The following is a 15544-nucleotide window of genomic DNA, read 5'->3' as shown; positions in this document are numbered from 1 at the left end:
ATACGAATTAAAGACATCAGGATGGAAGCCCCTGAAGACGTTGGTGCTGCAGCCTTCCTGACCCTCGACGCTTACAGAGATGGCCATCCCTCCTCCTAAGGGCTCCCACTTCTGCTGTGCTGAAAGATGCCACAGAGGCCTCACCCTTGTTAGGCAACAGGTACCCTCTCAGGAGTTGCCCCCACTTCCTTTCCTGGTAGCCTGGGACAGTAATTAGCCTTGAGTTCCAGAATAATCCAGCTGGGGACACACTGGGCCTGATAATGAAGGAAAGAGAGTCTACGTGAAAGAATGGTAACTTATCATGGACATTGGCAGGAGCCCGGGGAATGCTCCTGGGATTGCATTTTGGGAATGCTTAAGGGAGCTGGAGTGTAAGACTGAAAAAAAACAAGCATTCACGGATTTAGGGGCACTATCTGGAGACACAGATTTAATACCCTAGATGGGCCACTAGAGGATGGGAAGATTCTGCTGGGGTGGCTCTTAGAAGTCTGGAAAAAGCAGTGGCCAGCACTCAGCAAAGTGGAAATACTCGAGTTTTCCTGGCAGATAGTAAAGAAGAAATAAAAGAAGCTGGCAAAAGCGGGTGTGCTGGAATGGATACACTGTGTAAGGCCAGTAATGACAGAGGGGCAGGCAAGGGGGCTCAACCCACAGAAAGCTGCAGAAAAAGTGAACAGAGCATGGTGTCCCTAGGGGCAAACCAGGCAGCCAATAAGGCTCTGCTTGATATCTGCAATTTAAAAAGCAGACAGGAACGGAGATGCAGGAGGGAGGCACAATGGGAAGTCTTGGTCTCTTGCTCAGTCCCCAGACCTGAGCCAATTTGCAGATACGGAACCCACTGACTGAAGAGGGGGCCAGGTGTCTAGGAGGAAGGATCCTGTGAAACTGCAATAAGCATGTTTAGTGATGATTCCTAAAGTTTTTCCCCAAAGGTGGGAAATGTATTTGGGTGACTGTTCACCAGAGAAAGGGGACAAGCAGAACAATTTTAGTTGACATTAACATCTGGAGACTCAAAGCATCATCGTGGGTTTTCAAGAGGCCTGAGGAGGTCAGGTAGAAAGTGGAGTCATGGTGAAGGTCCGGCTTGCTGGGTCCATGAAGCTGCCCAGAAGTCCCTTTTACCCGAGTGTGTAGTTAGAACTCATGTGCTCTGATGGCTGGAGTGAGCCCCACCTCATGTCACTTGCAGGGGGTGGGAGCAATCACAGCAGAGAAGGTTAAGTACAAACTTCTGAAATTGCCTTTTCCCTGCTCCTTTACTCTGCCCAAGATAGAAAATAAAAAAACTCACCTCATACCAGGGGATGTGACAGTAGTTAATGACACCATTAACAACTTAAAGGATGAAGGGGTGGAGGTCCCTTCCATTTCTCCATTTAATTCGCCCATCTGACCTCTGTGTGAATCGGCTGGATCTTGGAGCAAGACTAGATAGATTGCCTCAGGCTTAACCAAGTAGGAGCCCTGCTGTGTGTCAGACATGGAATCACAGCTAGAGCAGATTAGTAAGGCCAGAGGTATGTAGTTTGCAGTCACTTGGTCAATATGTTCTTTTCCATTCCAATTAGAAAGATCAGAAACAGTTCATATTCACATGGGATGGACAACAATATTCATTTACAGTTTTGCCTCAGGGTTATGTAACTGCCTTTCCCTCTGTCTTAATCCCAAGAGGTCAGGACCTTGTGGATATCCCACAGAACATCACACTCATCCATTACATCAATGACCCTGTGCTGATTAGGCAGGATGAGTAAAAGGTGTCCCTAAAAATTGGAGGCCATGGCTAAGCCACATGCACTCTCAAGTACAGCATATAAAACCTACGAAGATTTAAGGACCTGTCACTTTAGTGAACTTTTTAAGGGGTTCAGTGGTCAGCAAAAGAAAGCTAAAGTAAAGAATAAGAGAAATTGCTTACTGTATCTCTTGCCATGGTGAAGAGAGCACAGCGCCTGGCAACTGTCTTTGGGGTTAGAGGCAACACATTATTCTGGGTGACCTGTAAAGCTGCCGACCGTAGCGGGTGGGGTGTCCCCATGACAGGAAAAGGCTCTGCAAAAAGGTCCAGGCATGGCAGCCTGGAAGCTGGAGCTGCTGGAAGGGTCAGCAGTGGGAAAAGGAAAGATGGAATAGCATGGAACTTATGGCAAGTCCCAGGGGGAGGATCCCCAGAGAGGCCTCTGGGATGCCACAGCAGGGCCACGTTATCAGTGACTGTGGATTACCCACGTTTTGAGAAACAGGCTCTGGTAGAGACAGAACACTTGACCAAGTTACACCAAGAGGGATCTCTGAAATTGCCCATTATGACTTGGGTTCTGTTGGATACATCAGGTCCTAAAAACAGATGGCAGCAGTCCATCAGATGGAAATACTACTTCAAGGACTGAGCCCCAGAAGGCCAAGCCCAATAGGCAAACTGAATGAGGACAGAGCATTGGTACTTTTTGGTATTGATTACACGTTAAAATATTTTTGACACACTGGGCTAAATAAAATATATTAAAAATAAGATGAAATATTATTAAAATTAATTCCATCTATTTCTTTTTACTTTAAAAAAGATACATTATAGGGGTGCTTGGATGGCTTGGTTGGTTAAATATCCAACTTTGGCTCAGGTCACGATCTCTTGGTTCATGGGTTCCAGCCCCGTGTGGGGCTCTGTGCTGTCAGAGCAGAGCCTGCTTCGGATCCTCTGTCTCCTTCTTTCTCTGCCCCTCCCCTCTCAAAAAGAAAATAAACATTAAAAAAAGGATACATTATATGGCTCACATCATGTGTCTATTTGACAGTGCTGCGCTAAGCTCTATCTCTTCCAATACTGCTTAATTCTTTGCTTAATTCATAGCTTCTGTTGCTGCTGCTTAAGGTATTTCCTGGCTATCAGCTTGAGACTGTTCAGAAATTCTTTATAGGACGATGGGGTTACTTAACAACTCTTTAAAAGAACTTCCGATGAAATATCTAGAAATGTCTATTTCTGTTTGGAAGCAAACCTGCCACACCATTCACAGTTTAAGCTCCAGCACTGGAGGAGAGCCACTGGGTGGAGGGGTTTGGGAAGTGAGAGTGAAGAATTTGGGCCAAAGGTTTTGGGGAGTGAGACCTGTACCAATGTGCTCCTTTCGAGATCTGCATCTTTCAAGAGCCCAGCCAGAGACAGGCTCTGTCACAGGTGCCACAGGTGTGTATGTTGGGGGGGTGACGGTCAAGCCTCTGACACAGTGCCAGGTCCTAGTCCTTCTTCCCTGGAGTCCAGCACTCTTCTCCCCTTCACAGCTAAGATCTGAGGCATGAAGGGCATTTGGATATTCTTGTGCTCAACCCCCAGTCTCTGTTGTTTCCCTTGTGCCAGAAACTCAGGGACACAGCAGGGGCAGAATGGCAGATCCCAGGACCAGCCATTAAGGAGAGAGGCCTGGAACCAACCCTTGCTGGACCACATGAGCCCTTTAGACTGAGGAGATCTGAAGGCTTAAGGGGCCCTTTGTGCCTGGCTCAGAAAGGGCTCCTGGATGTCAAAAGAGTTAGATGAGAATGTGCATTCTGTTGGCTGCATGTTGAGGTGTAGCTAAGGTCCTCAAGGTAAACTTCAAGGGTTTAGCTGGGAGAGGTGCTGTCCAGAACTGAAACCCTGATCCCGCATTCGGGCTATTTAACAATTTCCGGAAGCAGAAAAACCAGCCACCCAACCAGAGTTCAATTCATCCTGCTTACAATTCTCACAAATTGTCACATACTGTAGGTGATAGAACTGTGACCCAGGAGACGTAAAGGACTTCACCAATTTCACGCAGCTCACTAGAGGCACAGGGTAGGGACAGTGGCTTCAGGTCTCTTACCTAAACTCTGCAGCATGTCCAGAACCCAGAAGTTCATGCCAGTTTCTCTGGTTACCTTCTAAGCAAAGGGCAGGATGGCATTAATAGAACCAGGGCACCAAATGGGCTGTTTTATTCTTGGGCCTTTAGTCTCATATATAAATCCTGAATGTGGCCTGCTTAGTGCTATGCACTGCATGATGAATTTTATTTCACAGTAAATGAGGGATGCTTTTTCTTAAGAAATAAATTTAATTCAGGGTGGTTAGTGCATGTAAGGCATGTAACCTTTATGAAAGTTAAAAGAATCCAGTTATAAAAGAAGCACTGTGTACAGTCTCAAATCGCTGAAGGTACAATGGGCTCCGTATTTTACAAAGTACAAAAAATTATTTCATATACAAAGAAAAAAATACAAATAATGTGCAAAAATCATTTTCACAGGTGGCAATTTATAAAATGAAAATGATAGAAAAATCCTTCATTCTTATTATCCCCAATTTCTTATATATTAACACAGTTCTATTTCCTAGTGTGTAGATAATTTTAAATTTGAAAATCTGATTTATTTTTCATCTACAAAGACAAAGTGGTTCTTTTATTTTTTTTTTAAAAAGGGAACTATTTTCATTACTGAAATCTTACACATGAATCAGTTAATTTTATATTAAATTATAGGTAGGCTATCTGAAAAACAAGGATATAGAAATCATATATACATATTTTTGAAATATTAGTTTGGTATTTAACATATTAACATTTCAAAACGATGATCTAGCTACCTCTGTCTCCAGTCAGCTGCGGGGCCTGTAGCAGAGATGCTGCTGCTATTCACCGTGAGCAAACAGCATTCACTCCTCAGATCTTTAGCTGGACAAACACAAGGTTATCAAGAGTAAAGACAATCTATAAAGAGTTCTTACTGTTCACGTGCACAGGTGCGGTTTGGATATCTGATTGTGCCACAGAGCGGCTGCTGTCTACACAGCCCCCGGCACAGGTGTCATGTGCTCATAGACAGCTGGCTTCTGTCTTTCCAACATCTTCACTTCATTAGGAGTTCAGTGCAAGTGTTTATTTTGTGAGTTAGTGCATTCGGCTTTTTTGCATGTTATTCTGTATAAGGAGCTGTCAGGGAACAGAAGAATACACAGGAACACAAAGTCCTGGATCCTCAGGGCACCTTTGGCCTAGAAAATTCAGTGTTTTGAAAGTAGTATTTTCCTGCATTGGCCTGGTCATTGTTGCATCATTCCCTGGACCGTCTTTCTCCTTCAGGAGAATCCTGCGTGCTCCCCCTCTGCTACTGAGCACTGATGTTCTTGCTGTGATCCCCCAAGGCCAAGCAGGGGTTATGGAAGCACCTTTTGGCAGCACCAGAGAGCTGAGCATCTCTAAGGTCAGGCAGTAGGAGTAGGAGCTATTCTGCTGGGAAATCTGTTCTGTGCAGAACGTAAGACAGTGTTGATGGGGTTTTGATTTTTGCTTGTCAGAAAGCTCTCCAAGGAAATCACGACCTTGGGGAACAAAAAGGATCTAGTTTCATCAAGAAGGACTCAAGTAAGTGGAAACCATTTATCTAGGGGATGGATGACAGTTGGCTCAGGAAGCATTCTTCTGATCCCTAACCAGTAAGACCCTGTTAGAACAACCTAGTGCAAGATACAGGGAGTGCCTGGGGCTCTTGACCAGACCTCTGTGACACATTCACTCAGGCTAAGCAGACATAGCAATTGTTCAAAGAGGGCACTGGGTAAGACTGGGCAGGAGAACCTTAGGTCTGGGATAACTCCTCAGAACCAAAGACAAAGCTGTCAGCTCCTCAAGGATTCATGTGCTTTGTTCTATCTGGTAGCATGAGTCCTTCCTCCTTCTTTTTGCTTGGATTGACCATGGGCATCAGGCATCAGAGATACAGCTCTGGATCCTGTCCATCCATTGCTGGGCACTCTGTCCATCCTGGGCACAGAAGTTATACACACGTTTGCTGGTCTTGAGCTACCAAACCAAATGAAGAGAACCAGAGATGAAGGGCAGGCCTGTTTTATGGCTTTGGGCAAGTGTGTGAATAAATCTCAGTGAACTTCCCCAGAACCTCTTCTAAGTTTTCTCTCTCCTCCACTACCATACTGTCTTTGCCTTTTTAGTCACTTTGCTTTTTTGGTTCCCAGAGTCACAGTGTATGTTAATAGAAGGACACTGGTAGAAAAAGGAGACATACTAGAAGAGCCTTACTTTGCATTTTGCTGGGGCCTTCCTTGGCTAGGAAGAGAGTCAGGACTGGCTGGAGCCTCTGGCCTCTCCCATGCACTGCATGAGTGCAGCATGGATGCTCCCTGGGCTCCTCAGGGAGGCCTGAGATTCATCCCCACCAAGAACTTGTCTTTCCTGACCTCTCTCCATCTCCTCCTCTAAAGGCTTTAGTTGGAGCCACACTGGAAGCCCAGACTCAAGTACATGATCTCATAGCCAGAGCAAACCCCTTGAGTACACCTGTGCTCTTTACGAAGCCCTGCTTGGCTATGGGAACTAGATGAGAACCCCAACATGTGGCCCATCAAATGCTCCAAGGCTCACCTAAGGGCTGTTGAAGATGTCAGGACAAACAGTCATCATATATGACTAAGGACAGTTTTTATGGCTGGTCAAGCACGAAGACCACTGGATCCACAGGGAAGTAGCATCTGTTCTTGACAACAGATGGTGAGTAAAATAACGAACAATATTTAACAAGGAGTTCATCTGCTTCCTTGTGTGGGTGGACACCCATTAAAGGAGTCCTTTGTGCAAAGCAATTTGCAGCCTTTCTGAGACATATGGACAGTTTGGAGATGTCAGGTTTGGGGATCAAGTGCTGAGTTCAAGTTCTGTAGCAATTCCTTTAGCCAGGGGGCTATCTGCTGTCACCGCCAATTTTCTCTGAGGCCCCATAATTCTTGGAGGTGGATGGATTATAAGGAATCATGTACAGACAGCCAGGAAAAGATAAGTGAGATCAACTTACATCAAAGAAGGCCTTTTCACTCGTGTGCTTTGGGGCTCCCATGCTGGGGCCAGCAGGGATGACCATTTCTACTTCAGCCAGATCAATGTGGCCTTTACAGCTTGTGTCTTCACCTGAGTCATAGTATCGCAGCTGGAACCAAAAGGATACAGATGGGATATAAGAGACACAGAAAAGGAAAATGGCATGACTTTTCAAAATGCATTTGAATACGTGCCTCAGTATCTTGCTAAACTGTGTCTGCAAGAATAAGCAAGAAAATAAAAACACTGGTTGCTTTTAGGAAGGAGAACTAGGTGGCTGACAGAAAGAAGGAAAAAGACATGTTTTTATGAAATTTGAATGCATAGAAGTACTACATATTAAAAACTAAAATTAAATGTCAGCTAACAATGTAAAAAATATATGTAACATATAAAAGAGAGGTTGTTTTGAAAATATATGCATAATTCCTAGAAATTGATAAGAAAAAGATAAACAAGCTAGTAGAAAAATGGTCACAAAATCTCAACAGGCAAGTCACAGAAGAAATGCAAATGACCTATAAACATTTAAAAAGATGGGCAACCTCATTGATGAAAGAAAAGGGATATAAATCAGTAAGATTTCACTTTTCACTTAGATTAAGAAATATTCAGGGTGAGGGTAAGGCACTAGGTATTCTCAAACACTGCTAGTGGGAGTATAATTTGTGAAAAACTTTTTGTACTACAATTTGGCAATATCAACTAAAATTTAAAATGTTTATGCTTATTGATACACCTTCTTACCTCCAGAAATGTATCCTACAGAAGCAATCCCACAAGCATGGAGAGACACACATAAAGAGGGTTCTTTCAGACTGTTTTTAACCAGTAAAAATGGAAAAGATATATCTGTCTTTCAATGGGGTGTTGGTTAATTAAATGATGGTTGGTTAATTATATCAATGATACAGAGTACTATATACATCTTTTCAAAAATGATAAGGAAGATCTATATGAACTGGTAGGAAAATATGTTTAAGATATACTATATGAAAATATAAGTTGCCAAACCGCATGTAGATTTAAAATGATTTTTGAGGGGACCTAGGTGGCTCAGTCAGTTAAGTGTCTGACTCTTGATTTCAGCTCAGGTCATGATCTCACAGGTTGGTTCATCGGGTCAAGCCACACATCGGGCTCTGTGCTGACACTGTGGAGCCTTCTTGGGATCCTCTCTCCCTCTCTCTCTGCCCCTTCCCTGCTTGCTCTCTTTCTCTCTAAATAAATAAATAAACAAACATTTAAAATGACTTTTGAAATACACAATAAATAGCTCAACATTTGACTGAGTGGATATTATGTGCCAGGACTGGATTCACTCTCTGAATGAGCCTGGATTTCACTCTCTAACTTACACAGCAGGAAAGTCTCTGGGGCCTCTGTCACTGTGGTTCTGGCCTAGACTTTTCTTTCTCTAGTCAGGCACAGTATAAGTAGGTCTAAATGGAAAAACTGTATACCTTTCGGGTTAAATCCAAAAGATCGGTAAGAATGCAAGTATAATTTGGTGTAATTGTAAATTACAGAACAATTATGACATTGTCCTATGTTATATTTAGTGGTTTAATGCAACTTTTCTCCACACTGTAGGCTCTATGATTTCAGACACGTTGTGTTATTTTAAAGTGCAACCTCCCTCCCCCACAAAAGGGCTTCCATTGCATATTTGTACATAAATTCTCTATATTCTTCCACAAAGACTCTGTGTAACTTTTATGAAATGCCCTGAGCAAAGGAAAATGTGGTTGGTCCCCATTTCAAATCTGTATCTCTAAAGAGTCTTCTAGGTGCAGGTTCAACCAGAGCCCTGTATAGGGGTATCAGTTTGTATTTTTCTCAACAGACTGCATTTTAAAGATGAATGCACTGAGAATCAAGATGTGTAGCCCTCTGCCTCCAGGCTGACTGGTCAGTTCCCACGTACAGTCAGAATATTGGAGGCCATGAGACTCTCACCACAGAAGGGTGTGGAGGGGCTGGAGGTTTGGGTAGGGATCCATCTCCCCCAGGATTACTGGAGCAAAGATTATAATACTAAGGATTGCAGGGGTTGCTGTAGCAATAGCTAAGAACCTAACAGTGGACAAAGGACTTCCCAACATGGTCAGCAAGGTCCAGTCTAGTACTCACTCAGTGAGAATTCCCGCTTTGAGTGGGTGTATCCCCTTCTTCCTATTTCAGGGCCTCCTCTTTCCACTTTAGCTCTTGTTTTGAGGGAAAATGATGCCTTCTTTGGTAATCAGTACATGATGACCAATAAATGTTTGTCAAATAAATTAATGTCCTCAGTTTTGAATGGATAGTTTATGCTGCAAAAATGAAGGTAATCTAGGGGTGCCTGGGTGGCTCAGTCGGTTAAGCGTCCGACTTCAGCCCAGGTCATGATCTCACGGTTTGTGGGTTTGAGCCCCGTGTCAGGCTCTGTGGTGACAGCTAGCTCAGAGCCTGGAGCCTGCTTCTGATTCTGTGTCTTCTTCTCTCTCTGACCCTCCCCTGCTCACGCTGTCTCTCTCTCTCTCTCAAAAATAAATAAATAAATAAATAAATAAATAAAACATTAAAAAAAAATGAAGGTAATCTGTTTTCTGAGGATTGCTCCCAGGCACAAGCTCTGTAATATATGTAGACTACAACCTGCTGAAAAGCTCAGGTCCTCTCCTGGCCTGGGTTTTAAGAGCAGGCAGCAGAAGATACTCGGGCAGAGAAAGCAAAGTCCTAGTGCTCTTAATGTTGTGGGCTCAAGTGTCACTGCCTCTGCCTGCAAACACCAGGCAGAGCTACTTTGGAACTTCCGTCAGAAGGCTACTGCCCTCACTTAGGGACATGTTGGGTCCCTGCAGGAGCCCACAGGCAGCACATGAGAGGCCTTGTCTGAACATGAGGGATGTGTCTGTGTGCTTAGAGGTGTATAATAGCCAGGGACTGAGCCTGGCCTAGAGAGAAGTGGTTTCTGTAAGCTTTGACAGTGTTACCTGATGTTTTGTTACATCCAACACAAACCAACGGGGCTTCCAACCTTTCAGCAGAGCCCCTCTTTTGTAAAGTGTTCCTTCGAAGGACCTAGAAGAAATGATGACAGGACAGTTAATTTTGGTTTTCATTTCAAAAGTGCTGTGAAGGGGATGTGATGTCTGTTGTTTTGTTTGTCAAGTCTCTCTTTCCCTCAGATAGTACCTCAAAAAGGCAATGAGAATTCTCTCCAGAATTTTTCTACTAGACTTTTGGGAGGAAAGGCTGCCTCCTTCTGCTGGAATTACCAAACATGTGAGGTTTGGAGCTCTTAGTAGCCATCTTTTGTGGCATGTTGGGAATGATGCAACCCATAGGGGAAAGGAGAGCCAGCAAATGAACGGAAGCCTGAAGATAATGTGTGAGAAACTGGCCCTCCTTGGCCCTCCCAGTCTACATGAGTAAATTCCTTTCTGCTGGAGCTAGCATGAGCTGGCCTTCTGATGTGTGCCACTGCAAAAGTGCTGACTAACACACGTTCCCTCAAGAGATCTGACAGACATGAGATAACAATAATTAGGGCTCAACCACAAATAGCTATAACCTTTGGGCATTATTTTAGTTGTAGTTTTGATTTTCCCTCTTCAAAGACCCCTCTGACACATTTAAAACAGAAACAAAGAAAGAACTGAGGCAAATCCATTTTAAGTTTATAGGAGGCAGCACCGCACAGGCCTGGCTGATTGCAGGGCCTGTGGTGCAGCTGCAGGCAGGGCTCGGCGTGCCCACCTGTTCTCGTCATTCTTGGTCGTGTACTGGCTGTACAGTGTGGCTGCTCTCCGGTCCACTCCATTGGATGGGGAGATGCTGGCACTGTGCTCTTCCCCTGTGCCACTGTCTGGGAGGTGCAGCAGAGACCTCTTCTGATAGGAAGGTAGGTTGGGGGACACAATTCCTGGGGAACCTGAAGGGTGTCTCTGGGGCTGAAAAAGAACTATACTTCAGTAAAAAACACATCCCCCCTACCCATACCAGAAGGTAATAAATTTGCATTTTAAGTTAAAAAAAAAAGAGCTAGGAAAGCTTTACAAAGATTTTATTGAGCAACTAATCCAATAATTTCACTTCTAAAAACTTATCTCAAGGAGAAAACTGGAGCAATAAAGTGTATGTATAAAGATGTTTATCCTGCAGCTGTTTATAATAGTAAAAATTCAGAAAAAACCTACATGTCTATCATTAGAAGACTGGTTAAAATGGTATTTCCATCAATGGAATTCTAGAAGCCATTAAAACTGCCATGATTTATACACAGTGAGCAATGGAAGGCCATGTATGCCTCACAGTAAGTAAAAAAGAAAGCAAGTTTTAAAGTAGTATGTATAGGGGGCACCTGGGCAGCTCAGTAGGTCAAGCATCTGACCCTTGGTTTCAGCTCAGGTCATGATCTCACAGTTTGTGGGATCCAGCTCTCAGTCAGGCTCTGTGCTGAAAGCACAGAGCCTGCTTGCAATTCTCTCTCCCTCTCTCTCTGCCCCTCCCCTGCTCTCTCTCTCAAAATAAAATAAATTTTAAAAAAGTATGTATAGCAAATCCCTTTTATATCCCTTGTATTCGAATGATACAATACGTTCGACAGCTTAGTTGTTTATTTCTAGGTTATAAGTTGCGGGTGATTTTTGTCCCTTGTTTATATCTGTTTGTGTATTGTCTTTATTTATTTATTCATTAATTCATTCATTAGTGTTTTATTTATTTCTGAGAGAGACAGCGTGAGCAGGAGAGGGTCAGAGATAGAGGGAGACACAGAAACTGAAACAGGTTCCAGGCTCCGAGCTAGCTGTCAGCACAGAGCCCGATGTGGGGCTCGAACCCACAAACAAACTGTGAGATCATGACCTGAGCCGAAGTTGGACGCTTAACCGACTGAGCCACCCAGGCACCCCTGTATTGTCTTATTTAAAAGAATAAATATATCTTACTTTCATAATCAGGAAAAAGATCAAGAAACTATTTTATTTTTCTGAGAATTAAAGCAGTTAAGACAGCACCCATCTGTGGCCTGATGGCAGCTCCTGAATTGCCATTTGATGGCAAAAGCTAGTGCTCAGAGGATCCCTTCTTACCATGCCAGAGGCTTTCTTCTACACCCTATTCTCCCTGCCCCTCTGTGACATCAGACCCTGCTGACTTCTCCTTCTTTCTTAAGTGCTCTTTAGAACACTCTCATCTGTCCTAACTTCCTTCTATTGCATCTGGAGCCAGTGTGATGTGGATTGGATGGTGCCTGTCCCCTCACATATGAGAAGGGACACCACTCCCTCACTGTGGGTTAAGTCGGAGGCTTAAGTGTGCAGGGTGCTCGGCACAGTCTCTTGCACATATTACATGCCTGATAAAAGTTGAAGTCAGAACAGAGAAAGGGGTGTGAAAAACAGAAAACAGAGTGTTTTTTAAAATATTAAAAAATTTTAATGATGATTTATTTGAGAGAAAGAGTACAAGCAGGGGAGGGCCAGAGAGAGAGAGAGAGGGAGAAAGAGAGAATCCCAAGTAGGCTCCTCACTGTCAGCACAGAGCCTGACACCAGGCTCGAACTTGATAACTGAGATCATGACGTGAGTAGAAACCAAGAGTTGGACACTTAACTGACTGAGCCAGCCAGGTGCCCCTGTTTTTAAAATGTTTTTTGTGATAAATGTTTCTCAATTCAGAAACAGAAAAGGGAGTGTGAGCAACAGAAAGTAGCATAATTTGTCTTTTAAAAATATTTTCTTTTCTTTGGTTATGTCTCTGAAGCAAATATGGTCCTGGTGTTCCCCTCCCCCCTCATGTGGTAGAAAATCAGCTGAAACCACAGAGGCACAGATAGAAAAGAACCCAGTAATTTTCCATGGATGCGGGGCCCTGAAACACAAGTATTATGTCACTGCGGTGAAGTGAGACACTCAGGAAGTATTCAGTCATTTGGAACTTTCTGCCCTGGACCTCCAGGGCATGACCCCTCCCTTTCTGCCCTTCCTTTTGGCCATAAACTCACCTGGGTTACCTGTGGCAATGGGCCCTACCTGACCTAGCACCCTCAAAAAGCTCCGAAGTAGCTCCTCAAAGGATTTTACCAACTCACACGGTCTGTTCTGGGCTCTTCTTTAAGGTCCACAGTTACTCTTTCCCACAGCTGCTGCCATTTCTCAGGGGTTTGGTTCAACTTATGCTCCAATCTTTCAATTTCCTGCAAAGTAATTAAAAGGAGTTTTCTGATAGTATTTCATAGAAATCAGGACATGCCCCAGAGCCACATCTCCTCTGTACTGGGCCCCGATGGACATCGTGGTCAGAGGGCAGCTGAAGTCGATGGCCTCAGAGGTCTCCCAAGTCAGGAGCAGTGGTGTGAGCATCTAGCTGTGATGCACTGTGGCAAAGATGATTTATTAGGATCTGTAATCAGGCCTTTTTGGACAGAATAGCTTAAATAAAGAGGTAAAATATGTATCCCAAACACCTTCATCTTTGGTTAGCCCAGAGGAAATCTGATGGCCAATGCACAAGGCCAAGCACTGGGCTGGCATCCAAACCCTAAGAGCTGAGGTAGGAGTCTGTTCTTGACAGAGGAACCCCCAACTCTGCTGATTTAAAACCAGATGTGGAAAGAATGAATCAAGAAATGCCCAAAGAATGGAATTTCCTTGGGACAAGGAAGCTGGGGGATCAGAGCTGCTGCCTCTGTGAGGGCGCCTTCACTACAGTGCACTCCTCCCGGTCACAAGACTGCACGAAGACTCTTCAGGAACTGCTTGGCCCATATCCGAACTCAAACCCTTTCCTCAGGGCTGCTGCTCTCAGTAGGGTGGCTACTGCTGGGACCATTTCACTTCAGAATATTCCCTGTAGAGATGCTGGCAGTACTCCCATCAGGCCATCAACTACCCACACTTCTGACCAGAGGAAGTAGAGCACCCACAAAAGCCATAACCCAGGCCTGACTCAGGCTGTTGGGCAGCTAAACAGCTGGGAAGCTGCAAATTGCTCCATTTGCTTGATTGCTTCCTCATAATGCTGGAAAACTTACTTTTTTGAGACCCTTTTCCAGTAGTTGGGCCTGGGCCCCCGCTGTTGTTGGGGAGCAAATCTGGTTTCCTCATCCTTCTGGAATGTTACGTATCACACTAGCCCAGAGTGAGGAGAGGCATGTCCAGAAGTGTGCGAACCAGTTTTAACTTAGCCTGGTTCGTGAGGCCTCGGGTACCGCCAGAGCCCTGGTGCCCTCTGTGCATGTCTACACAGGCCTGACTTACACTGAAAAGGCTGGTAAGAGCATCGGGCTGAGCACAGCTGATATCATCATAGCAGGGCCACACTGTTCTCCTCTGGCTCTGGGGCCCAGATCCTCTGGTAAATTCAGAGTCCTCGGAGGGGAAGTGCTTCGGGGTCAGCATCATCCAGTCATATGAAGGCCCTGTGGAAAGGGTCTCCTCTATGTAGTAATCCCACTTCTTGAGGCTGGAGACATTTACACTGGGCTTCAGGGCCTGTTCAAAGAAAATTCTGAAATATAGTTTCATCTGGACCTCAAAGTACCCCAAGCTTACTGGCAGGTCAGCCCTTAACATTTGCAGGGTCCAGGGGAAGGGCATGAATGGAGATTCAAATACCATATGTCCAAATATTTAAATGTTATATATTAAGATAAACTACTAAATAAAATATATCTCTCTTCCTACCTTGATAAATATAACTTCCTAATGACCTGGAAGACAAGGCTCAAATTGAGAATTCTTAGACTCCTTAGAATTCTACACCAGAAAGTGGTGGCACTGGGGAGGCTGGTCCCAGCTCTCAGGCCTTGGCCTAATCCCCTCCTCCTCTCATCTTGGCTCTGTCCTATATTCTGAGGCCTTTTATGAATGTGTATATATACCCTAGCCCACACAGCTAAACTTGGTCTACTCCCTGCCAAACAGCTACTTCTTAGGCACCCTTGGGGCTGCAGGGTACATGCATTGGCTTGGGAGACAGACTGGGAGAAGTAGCCTTGTGAGTAACTTGGATCTAGGCAAGAAATTTTGGGTACCAGAGCATGGTTTAGATGAAAAGGGGTATCTAAGCATATACCTTTGGTTTCCTGTGCTCTTCACTTTATGAGGAGGGGGTAGCTGGAGAAAGGCCAGAGTGGGGTCCTAATGCATGGGACTCAAGGCAGGGACATTCTTGCTGCTGAGTAAGGTGGTACTTCTCACTTTTTATCAAACCAATCTGTTCCATCCCAGAGCTTACTTCACACAGACATGCATCACAGCGCATGGCTGCCCCTGAGACATCATCCTTTTGGGCTGGGCTCTAAACATCCCTGTGTCCCATAGGGGTTCTTCTATAGCTTTGGTATAAGTGGATATAGGGAAATCTTTTCTAAAGTATTTTAGATTTTCTCAGCTTAGATAACCAGTTGAGGTTTCAAGTTTTGTTTGGTCTTTCTTCCTGGAGAAAGTTGCCTCACTTTGACTTTCTTGAAGTTATCCCTTCTAGATTTTGGGGGCCAGCTCGTAATTTTTGTGGTCAAGAATATGATGAACAGTCTCTATTCCATCATAACCCAAACCCATAGTGTATCAAATTTTTAAATACCTTCTGGTATTTTAAATAGCTTCCTAGTCCAATGTTTATAAAACGCTCAAGCAGCTTATATATACTTAAAAGTAAGGAAAACTTTAACAGTAAATACTCAGAAA

At 44.2% G+C, this 15544-nt stretch overlaps 1 protein-coding gene across 2 annotated transcripts in view; it reads right to left on the bottom strand.

Moving 5' to 3' along the window:
• Window positions 1-4076: 4076 nt before the first annotated feature.
• SBF2 (SET binding factor 2) overlaps window positions 4077-15544 on the bottom strand; it is a 499779-nt gene continuing 488311 nt past the window's right edge. For both annotated transcript variants that reach the window (XM_077769129.1, XM_077769130.1), the window contains 6 exons: window positions 14114-14347; window positions 12946-13050; window positions 10608-10801; window positions 9842-9929; window positions 6844-6975; window positions 4077-5837 (listed from right to left, as the gene is read on the bottom strand). In XM_077769129.1, coding sequence (XP_077625255.1) covers window positions 5739-5837; window positions 6844-6975; window positions 9842-9929; window positions 10608-10801; window positions 12946-13050; window positions 14114-14347 — 852 coding nt within the window. In that variant the 3' untranslated portion in view covers window positions 4077-5738. The remainder of the gene's footprint in view (window positions 5838-6843; window positions 6976-9841; window positions 9930-10607; window positions 10802-12945; window positions 13051-14113; window positions 14348-15544) is intronic.

The sequence above is a fragment of the Crocuta crocuta genome, unplaced genomic scaffold (assembly GCF_008692635.1).
Source record: "Crocuta crocuta isolate KB4526 unplaced genomic scaffold, BGI_CrCroc_1.0 scaffold255, whole genome shotgun sequence".
Classification (NCBI taxonomy): domain Eukaryota; kingdom Metazoa; phylum Chordata; class Mammalia; order Carnivora; family Hyaenidae; genus Crocuta; species Crocuta crocuta.
The sequence above is the reverse complement of the archived record's forward strand: the minus strand, read 5'-3'. Positions and strand labels throughout refer to the sequence as shown.